This window comes from Vulpes vulpes, chromosome 10 (genome assembly GCF_048418805.1).
Source record: "Vulpes vulpes isolate BD-2025 chromosome 10, VulVul3, whole genome shotgun sequence".
Taxonomy (NCBI): Eukaryota; Metazoa; Chordata; class Mammalia; order Carnivora; family Canidae; genus Vulpes; species Vulpes vulpes.
The window spans coordinates 92,223,650-92,240,628 of NC_132789.1; the positions used below are offsets into that span (position 1 = coordinate 92,223,650).

Below are 16,979 nucleotides of genomic sequence, written 5' to 3' on the forward strand. Positions count from 1 at the left end.
TGAAAAATAAGAGCAAGAGTTGCAAGGCATTTCAAATGCATAGTGATTTTGTTCGTTTATGTGTGTATTATTAAGCAGATCGTGTATGAACCAGTCAGGGACAGTGTTATTTCAGTTGCTCTCCTCTTTTTACATTAGGGAGAGGTTTTGTCCTTGTTGTTTTCTGCACCTAGTGGAGAAAAAAAAAAGATACAGATTTTTGGCTTTAAATCTGTAGGATTAAAAGCATTGAATTCTCTGCTTTTGGGTATATGAATGGATTCTGTTAATTTGAAGTTAAATTCAGGAAAGCATCTCATAGAATGTGAAAGAATAACCCAGAGTTCATTTTTTCCTCAATACTAGGTGACTTCTTGTTTGGTGATCTTGACTGATAGTCAATCTGTACACAGTTTATAGAGGTCCTGTGGGACTTGGAGGTACATTGACGTAGCAAGGCTCATGAGAAAACAAATGGACACCTAGTCCTTTCATTGGTGTCAGGGTGTCTCCACCTGTGCTCTCCTTCTGTGGAACTGCGGGCTTCTATCCATTCCAACACGGCGCCTTCTAAGCTCTCTGATGAAGATTGCATATGGCATTCATCCCCAAATAGAACCGACTTGCTCCTTTTGAATACTCTGTTAGTCATCATGTTCCTACCACTGCTGTCTGCTGTGAGAAGGATGAGCGCAAAATGAGATGACTGTTTTCTCCGGGAAGTCATCTCATTATTGAAGTGCATGGGTCGTGTATCTAAATGCAAGACAGATTTGGGGTGTGAGAGATCTTTAGCAATGCATTCTGTTAACATTTTCATCAAAACCTAGCTCCAGATTTCGAGCTGAGAGCTTGCTCCCTTCCTGCAGTAGCATTTCCCTCCATAGTGTTTTTCTTTCCTCTACTTCTGCCAAGTTTCAGAGAGCTCGTGATGGCCCTTTGGTGCAAGGTGCTGCAAAGAGCATATAGGGTGATAAGTTAAAAAAAAATGTAGGCTCTGATTCAGTGTTTGACCCTCGTTAGAGATTAAACAAATTTACAAAGACAGCACAGCTTTGGAAACACAGGCATCAATAGGAGACATATTTTATATGGCCTTTGACTCTTGATAAAAATTGAATCTGGGTGGAGAAAAAGGCTTTGCGTAGGAGTTTATCTCAACACAGAAGTATTGCTCAGTTACTGGAGGACCAGGAACTTAATTAAAAAAAAAAAAAAAAAAAAAAAAAAGAAAGGACTCTCATCTATGATAATCTCCAGTCTCCAGACTCACATGTCAGTTAGCAAATATAACAGAGAATGATGCACATAAAACATGCCACTCCCTGCAAATGGTTAGGACGGTATGGAGGAAGGGATGTTAAGGAGGGCATTCTGGACGTGGGGGGGGGGTCTTAGTAGGGCTTTGCACATGGTTCAGCAGGGAGAAATATGGGGAGGGTGCTGGGAAAAGAGCCTGTACACAGACTCAAAGTGATACAGGGGCACGACAGAGTCAGGAAACTACTTTTTCTTCTTCTTCTTTTTTTTTTTTGTTTTTTGTTTTTTGTTTTTTGTTTTGTTTCGTTTGTTTTGTTTCCACTGTAAAATTTAAAATATATGGATTAGTGGGGAGATGGACATTTTGTGGGAGTTGCCAAGATAAGGGTCTTCAACTGTCAACAGATGTAAAAGATAAGAATTACAGGACAGGGCTTTCATGGTTTTTTCTGCATCTGTAGGCAGAAGAAAGGAAGAAAAATTACTTGAGGGACAATATAGTATTTTCTGATATAAACAGGTAGCATATTTTTTTTATATATATGATCTGTTTAAGGAAGGAAAGCAAGAATATTTCCTAATGAGATTTCTTTCTATGTTGTCTTTGGGTCATTGACTGTACCTGGTAGATTGCCTGGTAATTTAAATCACACTTTATTAAAATCACCACAATAAAAACTTACATTATAGGCATAAAAACCTGTAAAAATGAAATTCATAAAACTCTCTCCATGGTTCGGCCTTGGATATAATATAAATAATTTCAAATTGTGGAAGTACTAAATAAATGAATGATTTAAAGTTTCAGTCTCCAAAAGTTAATGAAGCTTCCATAGTTTCTTAATAAAAATCATTCTTATTCAATAATTACAAGTGAAAGATAAATGTTTCAATATTTCACCTTTTAAAAACCACAAAATATAAATTGCTGATGTTATTTTTTTTTTCATTCTTGTACTCTGTACAAAAAAATAACTCTATAGTCATGGTATGGAGATTTTTTTTAAGATTATTTCTTTATTTATTCATGAGACAGAGAGAGAGAGAGAGAGAGAGGCAGAGACACAGGCAGAGAGAGAAGCAGGCTCCACGCAGGGAGCCCGATGTGGGACTCGATCCCAGGTCTCCAGGATCACGCCCTGGGCCCAAGGCAGGTGCTCAACTGCCAAGTCACCCAGGCATCCCGGTACTGAGATTTTAAATCTGACTCACAGATTGCTAATTTCAGGCAAGGTTCAATCATTCATTCATTTATTTTTCAATCCATTTGTCCATTCAGTACATATTCGTCAAGTTTTTACTCTGCATGCTGGCGCTGTTCTAGGTGTCAGAGAAATGACAAAGGTCTAGTCTCCAGGGAATTTATAAGTCTTCAGACTAGAAACCAGCAATCGCCTTGTAGCAAGGATGGAAATTGTCTTATTGACATCTTAGAATTGATGTATTCTAAACTAAACTTCTGATTTCCCCCCTCTCTTCCTTCTTTAGCCCCTGCAAACTACGCCTTCAAAGGTCTTTCTACCTCAGTTGATGCCAACTCCATGTATCAGGTGTTACTTTGACCAAACACTTCTAAATGGCTTTGACTCCTCTTTTCCCCAGAGCCCACAGCCAGTCCATCAGGAAATCCTGTCAGCTCTGTCGTATTGCTTACCCTGTCTTCTGCCACCACCCTAAATCCAACCATCATCGTCTCTCTGCCAGGATTATTGCAATTGTCTCCTAAACTGATTTCCCTGCTTCCATACTTGCCTTCTTTCTTCCGTGTCTGTGGCCCCTTTGAAACATAAACTAGATTATGTCACTGTTCTGCTCCGAGCTCTCCAGTGGCCCTCTGTTTCATGTGACGTGGGAGCCGAAGTTATCTCTTTGGCCTCTGAGACCCTAAATACTCACTCTGTCACCCAGTCACATGTGACCCACCTATTGACACGCTCCCCCTTGCTCATTTGGCTTCAGCTACATAAACCTCTTTGGTGTTTCTTAAGCACAGAAGAAACCTTTCCACTTTAGGGTCTTCATGCTGGCCATTTCAGCTTTTGGACTATTCTCCCCTTAAATATCTGCGTGACTAAGCCTATGTCACCTTTTAGATCTTTGTTCAAATGCCATCTTCTCAAGGAAGGCAGTGGCAGACTGTCTATTTAAAATTGCAATCTTGGGCAGCCCAGGTGCCCAGCAGTTTGGCGCCGCCTTCAGCCCGGGGTGTGATCCTGGAGTCCCGGGATCGAGCCCCGCGTCGGGCTCCCTGTATGGAGCCTGCTTCTCCCTCTGCCTGTGTCTCTGCCTCTCTCTCTCTGTCTGTCATGAATAAATAAATAAAATCTTTAAAAAAAAATAAAAAATAAAAAAATAAATAAAATTGCAATCTCAGGGCACCTAGGTGGTTCAGTGGTTGAGCATCTGCCTTTGGCTCAGGTCATGATCCCTAGTCCTGGGATTGAATCCCAGGGAAGCCTGATGTGGGACTCGATCCCAGGATCCTTGGGATCACAACCTGAGCGGAAGGCAGATGCTCAACCGCTGAGCCCCTAGGTGCTCCTGAACGGAGGTGTTTTGAGGGAATTCTGGGAGATACTTCTTTAGAAATATGTATGATCCAGATTTTGTGTGTCTTGTAGGTTGTCTAAGGAATTTTCTTGTCCTATTCTGAGAGCATTAAGGAACCACCAGACAAGAGCGATTATCCTGGTTTTGATCCAGGAAGATTACTGGCTACCCTCTTCTGCAACATTGTCTGCTGACAATAGACTGCAGGGTGTGCCCCTGATGGCAGATGAGCTTTTAGGAAGATACCACAAACAAGCCAGGCAACCAGTCATAGATGTCTGAACTGTGGTGATGGCACCAGGATGGAGGGCAGTCAATGGATTTGTGACCAATGGCCATTCTCTGAGATTTCTTTATTCATAAAAGAAATAGTTATTGCAGAAATCATAGCCATTCATTTATTATATAGTAAATAAATTCAGTTGAAAGATATTTGTGGATTAAAAACAAGACTCCAAAAGGCAGTCTCCATCATGTGTATCTTCCTGACCCCAACCTCCTACAGTGCTTTACACACAGTACACACATAATAGGTATTTGCTGATATATAAAAATATAAATAAACCCTTTGAAAATACCAAATCACTGAGAAAGAAAAAAAAAAGTAATTATCATTGCTATGAAATTTGGTTAAAAATTTCTGCTCTAACATTTGTTAGGTCCTTTTCTTCAGCCCTGGCAGAAAAAGCGTGTTGTTTTGCTTGATGACGTGTAGAATGACTTTCATCATCAGACCTGAACCATCATGGCGTCCAGACCTAAAAGTGACAATTAAAGTGACCACTTTACCTTCCTTCAAATAAAGTGTCAAAAGAGGCAGATAATAAAGATGATTTGCCACTATCTCAAAAATAATTTACAGATGTCTCTATTTTTAGATAGATTTTCAGTGTTTTCGGTGTCTTCAGCAACTTGCAAGATTATCATTATCCATTCTACCCTTCACATCGACAATTTGAACCTTAGTTCAACTTCTGTGTCTGCGATGTTCTGCTGTTCTGCCGATGTTAAGGAATGCAACAATAATACGTGACTGACACCTCGGTGGCGCTTTAAGTAATAGTTTTCCCACCAGAATCTCATTTCGATCAGGAAACGACTTAAAGCACAAGACCCAAACTTTCTTAATTGCTGTCCTAAGAGAGTCAGTAGTAGGCCTGTCTAAAAATAGCATAATCTTTTTCAGTTCACTAATTAGCGCCATGCATTATATAGTACCCTGGTGGCTTAATAGAATTAATTCTGCTTCTTGAACATTTTAACTGACCATAGGCACTGCTGACACATTGGCATCCCCTAATCCGAATATTAAAGTATTTTGCCACACAACAACCTAGAGCTTTGACTTGTTTAGTTTCTTATGTTCTGTGGCTTAGAATTATGTAAATGGCTGAAATAAGCCCATAAATTAAATTTTTGATACTGGTAAAATTTTTATAAAAGGTAATTGAAAAAATAGTATATTGTATTACTTAAATGGATATTATAGCACCAAAAGTAAAAAGACATTCCTACTATTTGTGATAATGAATGCAGGGGTATCTGGGTTCGTCTCATTTCCACATTTTCTTTATTTGTAAAAGGAATAAGTTTAGATGGTATGTAAAATTTCTCCCAAGTCTCAAATGCCATGATTATGTGAAATGCTAATTTAGGCATTTAAGAAAACATACACTAATAATTCTAATTTTTGCTGAATCTGTGACATCTTAAATGGTTCCTGTCTCTCAAAAATTGTAGTGACCTACAGGCACTCATCTCTGAACTCCAGATATCGAAGTTAAATCCTAAAATGTCTTGGAACGTATTTGTTTATTTTTCCTGGATTATAAAAGATAAAGAATTTTCACTCTGGTAGAAGAGTCCTAGGAAGTGGGGAGAGCCGGGGAGGAATTTATGCAACCAACAAAATAAAAGATCTGCCTCTAAGAAACTCTCTACCTATGGATGAGTGAATCAAAGCCAGATAATGTTTTGATGTGAGGTTCTTTTTTTTCCATCTGGATGAATCTAATTAGTTTTATCTGAAAATGTGAGTGCTTAAGTGAATCCAAAGCTTCAGAACATTAAAGTCTTAGTCCTTAAGCAAGACTTCAAACAGAGTCTGTAGCCAGCCTCAATAATTTAGGTAAAATATGTAGTTTTTAATGTATTCCTTTCACATAAAGAGTCTTTCTTCACAGTGGATTAAAAATTATTTTTATTACTCATGAAGAATAATAAAGGATGTTCATTTTGGTTTCTTGCCAATGGAACTGGCTTTTTTCACCCTTGGAAATATGATATGGCCTGTGTGCTTACTAACCAAGTTGATTTTTAAAATTTTGTAATTAAGATTTAACATTTTTAGAGCAGTTTAAGGTTCACAGGGACATTGAGCAAAAAGTACCAAGAATTCCCATATCCCTCTGCCCCCACACCTGCACAGCCTCCTCCAGTATCCGCCTCATTCACCAGAGTGATTGGTTTGTTAGAACTGATGAACATACATTGACGTCATAATTACCCAAAGTCCGTAGTTTACCCTATGGTGCACTCTTAGTGTATGTTCTGTGGTTTGGGGCAGATGTATAATAACACGCTTCTGTCATTATAATTTCATAGTGAGTATTTTCACTGCTCTAAAAATCCTCCATTCCCTGCGTATTCATCTTTCCTCTCACTCCCAGCAATACTGATCTTTTTTACTGTCTCTGTAGTTTTTTCTTTTCCAGGATGTTATGTAGTTGGAATCATGCAGTAAGTAGCATTTTTAGATTGGCTCTCCTTCACTTAGTAATACACATTCAAGTTTCCTCTATGTCTTTTCGTGGCTTGGTAGCTCACTCATTTTTAGCAGAGGCAATATCCCATTATCTGGATGTACCCTTCCCTTGCTGAGGGACATCCTGTTTGCTTCCGTGTTTCAGCAATTAGCAATAAAGCTGCCATGAATATCTGTGCTCTGGTTTTGGAGTGGACATGATTTCTACTCCTTTGGGAAAATACCAAGTAGTAGAATTGCTGGATCATATGGTGAGAGTATGTTTAGTTTTGTGAGAAACTGCCAAATTGTCTCCCAAAGTGGCTGTACCATTTGCATTCTCACTAGCAGTGAATGAGAGTTCCTGTTGCTCCACTGATGTTGAGTTTCTGTGAATATATTGGGACTTTGTGCAGTGAAGTTTCAAAGGGCACATATTCAACAAGCTCTAAGCAGCCATGCGGCTTCTCATTTCCTGTAACTGTACTCGTTTGATGTGGTGTTTGCCGAAAAGGAGACCCACTGTCCCAGTGTGCCCAGTACTGAGGAGTTTCCTGGGACTGCAGACTTCCTGCTTAAAATGGGAATAGTACCTGGCAAACCAGAATGGTTGATTACCATCATTGCCCCAGAAACACAGGGGTCTGGATTCAAACTCCACCTTAATTTTTTGTGACCCTGGGCGAAATGTAGCTTGTTAACTTGTAATCTTCATCTATAAAACTGGAACAAAAATATTCATTGCATAGAATTTTTTTAAAGACTTATGAGGGGATCCCTGGGTGGTGCAGTGGTTTGGTGCCTGCCTTTGGCCCAGGGCGTGATCCTGGAGTCCAGGGATCGAATCCCACATCGGGCTCCCGGTGCATGGAGCCTGCTTCTCCCTCTGCCTGTGTCTCTGCCTCTCTCTCTCTCTCTCTCTCTCTCTGTGACTATCATAAATAAATGAAAAAAATAAAAAATAAAAAAAAATAGAAAAGACTTATGAGGAAACCACCAGCTCAAGTTTGGCATGTAGAGAACTAGGTCAACATAAATTCTTTTTTCTTCACCAGCTTTTCCAATTCTACCATGACATAGAAGAGGCATTGCTTTTCTTATTTCATTGGTCAGGTTCCTTGCAATTGAGCAGTAAATGATAAAATCAGGGCTTGGGCCCTGTCTTCTGATGATATGTTCAATGCTTTCTAAAGTGGATACAATTCAATTTCAAGTATCAAGGAAAATTTGGAAAGTGGCCATTCCTAGTAAGTTTTTAGCACTTTTATAATATCTAGAGTCTGGTCCTTTTTCTTTGGATGTTTTCTACTTTAGCACAGTGCAGATAACATATGTTTAGGAATAGGTGCTGTCATAATAATGACCCATAAAATGTTACATTATAGCCTATTTATCCTTTTTATATGTTCATTAAATTCTAAGTGTACATAGAACTTCTTTTCATTCCCCCCCTTTTTTTTTTTGGCTCTCAGAATACTGTTTCCTGGTTCCAGTGATTACAGGAACATATTATTGAATAATGTCTGATGACTGTTGGGCATAACAAACATGTTTAAAATGCATATTTCATTTTGTTTTAGAAAAATGTCCCAATAAATATACATTTCAAATGGAATAAAAATGATTTTGGAAAATGGACCATAAAAATGTTTTCCCAGATTTCTTCTTAAAGTGTGGATATGATGCGATTGTGATACAGCACTGCAAAACATAATGCCCCCCCCCCCACTGAATTATAAATTTCCAGCTCAGCTGAGGGATTTCACAGAACATAAACATCGGGGCAGAGATGATGCATTTGTTTTCAAAGAAGGAGATAGTTACATTGCCATCATGTTCCCTTCAAATTAATTTACATCTAGTTTAGTGAATGGAAAAATAAAACTGAAACATCCAACTCTCCAATCAAAAATATGAATATATTTGTTTGGAAAACTAAACGAGCCACATGTGTAGAACATAAACAAAGAAGAACTCTGGATACAGTGTCTGCTTATTTTCTCTCAGTCCAGAATTGTGTTTCTATGATTGTGACTTTTAATTTAAAACAATAATAGGCTGGAGACTTGATTAAATTTGAACATTTGAACATTTGTAAAAGGTTGAAAGGATTTTTCTTCCTAGTGTGCTCATGCTCCGCATCATAATTGTAACATGCTGCATGGACCTCAGTGCTTTTTAGTTCATTCAACCTAATCTTATTTTTTAATGTAGTTCGCCAACATTTATAGACCTCTAAAACATTTAGCAGATGGCTTTATAGATTTCTCATAGTAATGTGAGCGGCTGACTCAATGAAGATTTTGGCTTTTAACTATTACCATGACTTTTTTAATGTGCACTGCAGTACTTTTTTTAAATATCCAATTTATTCAATTTAGGCTCTGTTTCCTATTCAATGACCTAGACTTTATTTTAAAAATTACATTGGCAATGAACTAATTACTGAATAAGAAAGCAAATTAATCACATTTTTTTTTCTCTTAGGAGAATAGAAACAAACATCCATGTATGGCAGATAAATCCTGATGTCTTATCTTACTTCTCCAGATATTTTCTTAGGTAGATAGGATTTAAACAATGTCTTGATTACCATAATACATTTTTTCTTAAAAAAACAGTACAGGATTATTTAAGAATACTTGGGAAAAAATATAATCATGTATGCTTCCTCCCTATTTTTAGAACAATTTTTGTCTATTTTTCTTTCTCCTATCTGTTCAAAGGATATTACTATTTTTTTTACCACTGATTAATCAATAAAGAGGGTGTTTTTTAATTTAGTTGTAATAATGTTTTTCACTAATTTTATAATTGACTATTCATATTGTTATATAACCTTTATTAGTATCACTTTTTAATGGCATTATACATTCTTAAAGCAGAAAGTATATATTTTAAACATTCTTCTCACTTTCAGAAATGTGGGTTGTTTTGAAACGTGGATGGATTTGTCACATACTATATTTTGCTAATTTCTCTCATGTACAGTTTGGAGAGAAAGGTTACAGATTTTTTGGAAAAAATGGTGATGGGTTTTATTTAGATGTGTCTCATTGAGATATCTGTGAGAGACTCAAATGAAACCATCTGGGGTATAATCTGAATATGTAGTGGACTCACATATAGGCCTGCAATTCCATTGCTTAAGTGGTATCACATGAGACAGTAAGAAAACCTAGAGGTAAATATGAATATTTTATTACAGTTTACAGCACTCAGTGCACACGACCTCAAAATCATTTTCTCTTTTTCTTATTCCTACCAATCTTCCCATCAAATTTGACTCATTCATATGGTCAAATGAAAGTGATTCAACTAAACTAATATATGCAAAGATTAAATGATGATAAGCTCACACTGCTGTTTTAGTATTAGAAAAATGGAGGCTTATAAAATTTCTGGATGCATGGAGGGGATGATTCATACTACATAAACTATCTTTCATTTGCCTTACTGTAAGATCTCTCTATTAAAAGGATAAATCTGACATCTATCTACCATCAGACTGATTTGTAACATTATGATAGGCATATTGAAATGATCTGTTCATACATCTTTTCATTAGACTGGAAGAGAACGTGAATTGTGTTGCAAAGATAGGGTCCATATCAAGGTGTCTGGCTTCCCTGCCTGCATTCTTTCCTTCCTTCCTGAGTCTTTTCCATGTGTCTGGCCCTGCCCTGAGCTCTGAGAATTCAGCGGCGACAGATGAGTTTTCTACTTTCCTAGGGTAAATATTCCAGTGGGGAAGAGAGATGAAATAGAGAAATAAAGAATGAACATGATATTCAGATACTGGTAGAGACTATGAAGAAAATAAATAAGGTCATGTGAAGGGGAGTGACTGGGACCCATGCTGGGCAGGAAGGACATCATTGCAGAAGTAATGTTTGAGCACATACATGTAATTTAAAGCCATGAACTGAGTGAGACCACTTAGAGCAAGGAAAGTTGATGTGGAATGACAAGCTTAGTAAATTCTTAAATTTTCTAATGAAGGAAACAGGAAAAAAAAAAAAAAGAAGTGAGTATTGGAAGGATAAGTAAACCTAAGAAGCAGTTATTGTAGCTGTCATCTAGATAGATGTCATCTATCTGTCATCTGTCATCTATCATCTATCTATAATCTATCATCTATCTATCATCTATCTATATCTATCTATTATCTATCTATCTATCTATCTATCTATCTATCTATCTATCATCTATCTATTTATCTATCTATCTATCATCTGCCATCATCATCTATCTCTATTTGTGGCAGGAGATATCACAACATTTGAAGTGCTAAAGATGACCCAGTAGAGAGAGAAAAAAAGCTGATGCAGAATATTGAGGGCATAACTGTATATGAAATGTCCTTAGAAAGATTCAAGGGGCTGCATTGGTGCACTGTTGGAGTGTCTGTCCCCATGTAGCAGCTTGGCCACCTCATGTGTCATCAACTCAGGAAGGAAACAGAGAGAATGTGATCTTGGCAGCTTCATGGTTGAAAGATAAAGGATGTCTGTCTGGAGGCTTCTATTTTTTTGGTAACATGTAGGCAAGATATTCAGCAGGAACTCCGAGAAAGAGGAATGTGCAGAGCTGTAGGTATTTGAGGACAGAAGAAAAGAGAAGGTATAAAATAGTCATTTTTGAGAGTGGAAGAACTAAGTGACTAAAGAAAGGAGAGGATGATTTGGAAAAACTAAGCACCCATTTTGGATTTGTGGTTAAGAATTTTAGGGTGTCATAAAATCAGTATGATATTGCATTTTTTGTGCAGCGTCACTGAACTTTTGTTGCCCAGAGATTGAAAAATGCTCAAGAACAGAAATTTCCTCCATATTTGTTAGAGTTTTTATGTAAAACTTTTTTTGTAAAAATGTGATTTATCATTAACAGTAGCAGCATGATACATTTGGCACATGGTGGTATACATACATGCATGTAATAATGCCTATCCAGGCACTGACAATGCTTCATACTCTTAGACAATCTTTTATTCTGTTTGGCCCCTAGCTCCTGTAATAATCCTACTGCTGTCCCACTGGGATTTGAATACCATAAGTTTGGTACCAATGTTATTTTATCACAGACTGTCCAAGTATGAAGGTAGCATAGAAATTGTGAAATTTGGACACCTGGGTGGCTCAGTGGTTGAGCCTTTGGCTCAAGGCATGTTCCTGGAAGTCCCAGGATGAAGTCCCACATCAGGGTCCCCGCATGGAGCCTGCTTCTCCTTCTTCCTGTGTCTCTGCCTCTCCCTGTGTCTCTCATGAATAAATACATAAAATCTTAAAAAAAAGAAATTATGAAATTTGATGGTTCTTCTTCTTGATTACCATAACCACCTAGGGGATCTTTAAAAACAAACATTTCAAAGACTATTGCAGATCTATGTGAGCATCACTGAAGTAGAATTAGAGACTTCAACTAATCAATATTCTTTCCCTATTGCCAAATGAATACCTCGTTAGCAGAGGAAGATTTATTTGTAAATTTGATAATTTCCTAGAACCCCAGATCAGGCCATAAAGCGATGCTCTACCAAGAAATTGGTTCGAAAAGAAAATATACAATTATTATGAAAGGTCTCACCCAAGATAGCTAAGATACAAACATAATAGGAAATACTTATTGTCAAGAGGATGCTCCACAGTCCCAATATTCTGTACCCCCAACCCCCTCAGATTCTTCGACTTCTAGATGCAGGAATTGTGTCTGGATTCTTGGACTGTGGATATGGTGTTGTATGGTGGCCAGCTGCAGCCCAGAGGGCCAGTGTGCGGTCAGTCTCTGGATTTTTTCCTATTCTTATGAAATGTGTGTGATGCTTTTCAGTATACTTCTGCTCTGACCTATGACGCCGTTCAAGTGATGACTGAAGCTTTCCGCAACCTACGGAAGCAGAGAATTGAGATCTCCCGGAGGGGGAATGCAGGAGATTGCCTCGCAAACCCAGCAGTCCCCTGGGGACAAGGTGTAGAAATAGAAAGGGCCCTCAAACAGGTTAGTCACTCCAAATGTTTGTGAATTTACATCACAGTGGACACTATTTTTTCCCCCTCTAAGTTCATCTCCTTGCTATGTTTAATGTAAAGTGAATATTATTTCCTAATGGCACAGAGGTAGGTTGGAGCATGAAAAGAAATCTTATACATGTAGTTTTCTTAACTTGAGCTCAGTGAGAGTAATCTGTACAGTTTGTATCTTTGGTTCGAGTAAATTGATAACTGTGCTACTTTCCCAATTCCTCGTCAGGTTCAGGTTGAAGGTCTCTCAGGAAATATAAAATTTGACCAGAACGGGAAAAGGATAAACTACACAATTAACATCATGGAACTCAAAACTAATGGGCCCCGGAAGGTAAATCATTAGTGATCTAAAGGCAGTTTTCTCTGTGCGAGGAGGTGAGTTAGCTAACCCATCACCTCTTCTTCCAGAGAGTCCTGGAAATGTATGTTCACATAGGTCGAGCTTAACTACTTCAAGAAACAGATGTATTTTTAATTATTTTTTCTAAATTTAACCCATTCATTTCTGGTAAGTAATACGGAAATGTAATCTTTAAACAACTGTGTGCAGAACTGTTTTTTGTTTTGTTTTGTTTTTTGATTGAGGTATAAGAAGTTTAATGATAAGAAAAGGAACTATCACTGACAGTTTATGGTTCAGAAGACAAAACATAGCTGGTGCACATATGCATTAATATCTTAATTCGACATGTTTCTTTTACCCGTTATGGATAAAATTCCATTGCTTGGATTTCATTTCTATTTCTGTATGCTCACTACCAAACAAATTTCCCTGGGAAAATAATGAGAAGTGAACATGAAGAGACAAGCCGTTTTTAAGAATTGCTACTGTTTCATTGTTTTTATAACCCCTCTTTCTGGTAGAGTCACAAAAATAGAAGATACGTCTTTGTTAAGAAGAAACTTAGTTAATGTAGATATAATTTTTGACTCATACATGAGTTTGAAGTTATTCAGTGCTTGGCTAATAGAAAGATCATTTTTCCATGTGCCTATCTTCTGTAACCTTTTTCAGATCGGATACTGGAGTGAAGTGGACAAAATGGTTGTTACCCTTACTGAGCTCCCTTCTGGAAACGATACTTCCGGGCTTGAGAATAAGACTGTTGTTGTCACTACAATTTTGGTAATAAGCTATGGATGCCTATGCTTTACTGCAGTTTTTCTTACAAAAAATATCTGCCATCTGGCATTGCTATTTTGTATTTTAGGATAATAACTAATGTAGTGCTGCTTTTTGCACTGTTTAATCATGTATAGCATATTTACTCCATCAAAAGGACTACACAGGCATTAGCTAAAGCATCCAAAATATTTCCTATCCTCTTCAATACTGAAATTTAGCTTGACAGATAATTCATGCACTGGTGCGTCCGCAAGTGTGAACAACTGGGGAAAAGTCTGGAAGAGCGTTCCTTGTATTTCCTCACTTGCTTTACCTTTCACTTCCCATGCAATTCTGGTATCTTTACATGTATTAATAATGTTGGCAACATCTCTTTCTTTATAAGATGAACTCCTTAAAGATAAGGATGATTTTCCTTCTTTTTAACCCCAAAATCTCAACACAGTTGTTGGCACATAGCCAGCTCTGAATGAATGAGACAAAATTGAACTGAATCTTGACCATGTAGGCTCTGGAGAGATGGAAGGTAGGTGTAGATCATTGTGGCAAGTTGTTGGTGCAGTGAGATGGAGGAAATGGGGTTCACTAACAGTGCATGATTTTGTGACAAAATAATTGTATTTTATTTTACTATGTAGTGAGAAGAAAATTAGAGATAGTTAATAGGGATTTGGATAAAAACATTGGTTGGCATTTGGAAATATCTTAATAGGCGTAATCTAGACATGTGAGGGCTTTTGCCTCAATCATGCCATTGAGAGGGACTATTTCGCTGAACTCTCAAGTATGCTTGATACCACTTTCCGATAGAGAATATTGGGCTATGCTGTATCATTTTCATACTTCTTTTTTCTTATATTTACAGGGGGAAGCTACTCTCCAACCTTGTAATATTATTCTAGGATATTGTATCTCATAGATGAAGTGATACATGAAGTCTCAGAGGGTAGCATCAATACATCACCATGTTAATGATTCTTGTAGTCTGTCCATTACTGCCTATGAACCTGATTTCCACATGAACCTTATCCTTGAAGCAGCAATCCACAGGGTTTTGGGTGAATGCTGGTTCTTGAGGTCAGCATAGTCCTAACCTAGATTAAGAGTGTGGTGGATCCAGAGTTGAATAAAACAGATGTTAAGCAGCGTTAATCCATCCTAACCTCTAGGAGTCAACAAACATGACAAAGGGACATGCCAACAGTTTATGCTTTTGAGTTTCTTGCTTACTTTGGCATGGCTAGGTACACGCCATATTAATGAAATACAATGCTAGACATTTTTTTTTCAAAAGCATTATGCTTAATTTTTTTCTACTGATATTTTCCATCATTCTTCTTCTATGATTTCTCTGGCTAATAGGTAATAATTAAATCAGAAGACTTGATTCAGTGAGAGTAGTTAACACAGCTATTTTTTTTTTTAAATCAATGAAAGCACTGTCTTTCCATATAGGAATCTCCATATGTTATGATGAAGAAAAACCATGAAATGCTTGAAGGCAATGAGCGTTATGAGGGCTACTGTGTTGACTTGGCTGCAGAAATCGCCAAACATTGTGGGTTCAAGTACAAGTTGACAATTGTTGGGGATGGCAAGTATGGGGCCAGGGATGCTGACACGAAAATTTGGAATGGGATGGTTGGAGAACTTGTATATGGGGTAAGTATAGCTCTTCTCCCAGATAAAGTCATTCAGTTTGAGCTCTTGTTGACAGAATGCCTCCCTTCCCTATAAAGTTCCTATATCTGACATTGTTGGTTTCCCACAATCCCAAAGAGTACTATCATATTTCCTTGTGAACATCTGAAAATTAAGGATAAAGTCAGAAGCAAACAGACATACTAAATGAGACAGGCATTCTATCTGTCTGGAAGCATATGAACCATATGCATTGTTCAAAGGCTACAAGGGCATAGATGCAGTGTAGAGATGTAATTATCATCATCAAGTCAAATGGGTGGACTGTGTATTTATAAAAAGGAGGAATATTCGGGGAACAAATTGCTTTTTTGCTTATTCTTTACTGGGATTCCAGCAGGGAAATAAATATTGACTTTTTCCTAATTTCCTTTCCTTCCCTTTTGTAACCATGTAATGTAACCATGATTCCTTTCTGACCGTGACTCTGGGTACTATTACTTTCATTTGTTTCCCTTACAGAAAGCTGACATTGCAATTGCTCCATTAACTATTACCCTTGTGAGAGAAGAGGTGATTGACTTCTCAAAGCCCTTTATGAGCCTCGGGATATCTATCATGATCAAGAAGCCTCAGAAGTCCAAACCAGGAGTGTTTTCATTTCTTGATCCTTTAGCCTATGAGATCTGGATGTGCATTGTTTTTGCCTACATTGGGGTCAGTGTAGTTTTATTCCTGGTCAGCAGATTTAGCCCCTACGAGTGGCACACTGAGGAGTTTGAAGATGGAAGAGAAACACAAAGTAGTGAATCAACTAATGAATTTGGGATTTTTAATAGTCTCTGGTTTTCCTTGGGTGCCTTTATGCAGCAAGGATGCGATATTTCGCCAAGGTTGGTTACTCACCTGCTTCAACTTTGTGCATTTTAGGTCTCAAGCAGATATTCATGGTGTTTATGAATTCACTATAAAGAACTAAACAGCTGCCGACTACCTGTCCAAGCAGTTTAAGACTCTTAAGGACAGACCTTTACCGTTGGCATAAGTCTGTGAAATACTTGAGCAATGTTCTAAGAATGTTGATCATGTATTTTCTGGTGAAATTATACACACCATGGAGAGGCTATAAAATGCATAAGGTTCCTATCATTCCATGCCTTCTTGGAGGGGTACCGTGTTTTTGCTGCATATTCTCATTTTACAGTCATCTGTGTGTTGATCCACAGACCTGTATATGGGAAAATGGGCAACATTACTTATTAACTACAAAAGCAACAACTTGTTTACAGAACTTCATTGGCACACATCCCATCTCTTTTATTTTCCCATTATTAGCTCATGTGAATGATATCAGAAAGACATTGTAAAATTTGCTTTTTTTTTTTAAAGATTAGGTTGCTGAATTAAAGGGAACATATGATAACGTGTCTTCCAAGTATTTAGAAATACATAGTTGAGTAATAATGATGACTGATTCATTGCAGCTTGTGCCAAATTGAATAGCAATACACACACATAATAAAATAAAATTCTGCACCTCTAGTCTCATAATGATATATTAGTTTCTGCACTAGGATGCCTAAATATAATGAATATCTCACAAATCATATTTTGCCTTTGTTCATGTTACATACATGAATAAGAAGGATAGCCATAT

General features: G+C 37.6%; 1 protein-coding gene across 4 annotated transcripts in view; it reads left to right on the forward strand.

Moving 5' to 3' along the window:
* The window catches only part of GRIA2 (glutamate ionotropic receptor AMPA type subunit 2), a 150,085-nt gene that overhangs the window by 97,952 nt on the left and 35,154 nt on the right, over positions 1–16,979 (forward strand). For all 4 annotated transcript variants that reach the window (XM_072724918.1, XM_072724917.1, XM_026008060.2 and 1 more), the window contains 5 exons: positions 12,362–12,529; positions 12,782–12,886; positions 13,571–13,681; positions 15,137–15,343; positions 15,845–16,215. In XM_072724918.1, coding sequence (XP_072581019.1) covers positions 12,362–12,529; positions 12,782–12,886; positions 13,571–13,681; positions 15,137–15,343; positions 15,845–16,215 — 962 coding nt within the window. The remainder of the gene's footprint in view (positions 1–12,361; positions 12,530–12,781; positions 12,887–13,570; positions 13,682–15,136; positions 15,344–15,844; positions 16,216–16,979) is intronic.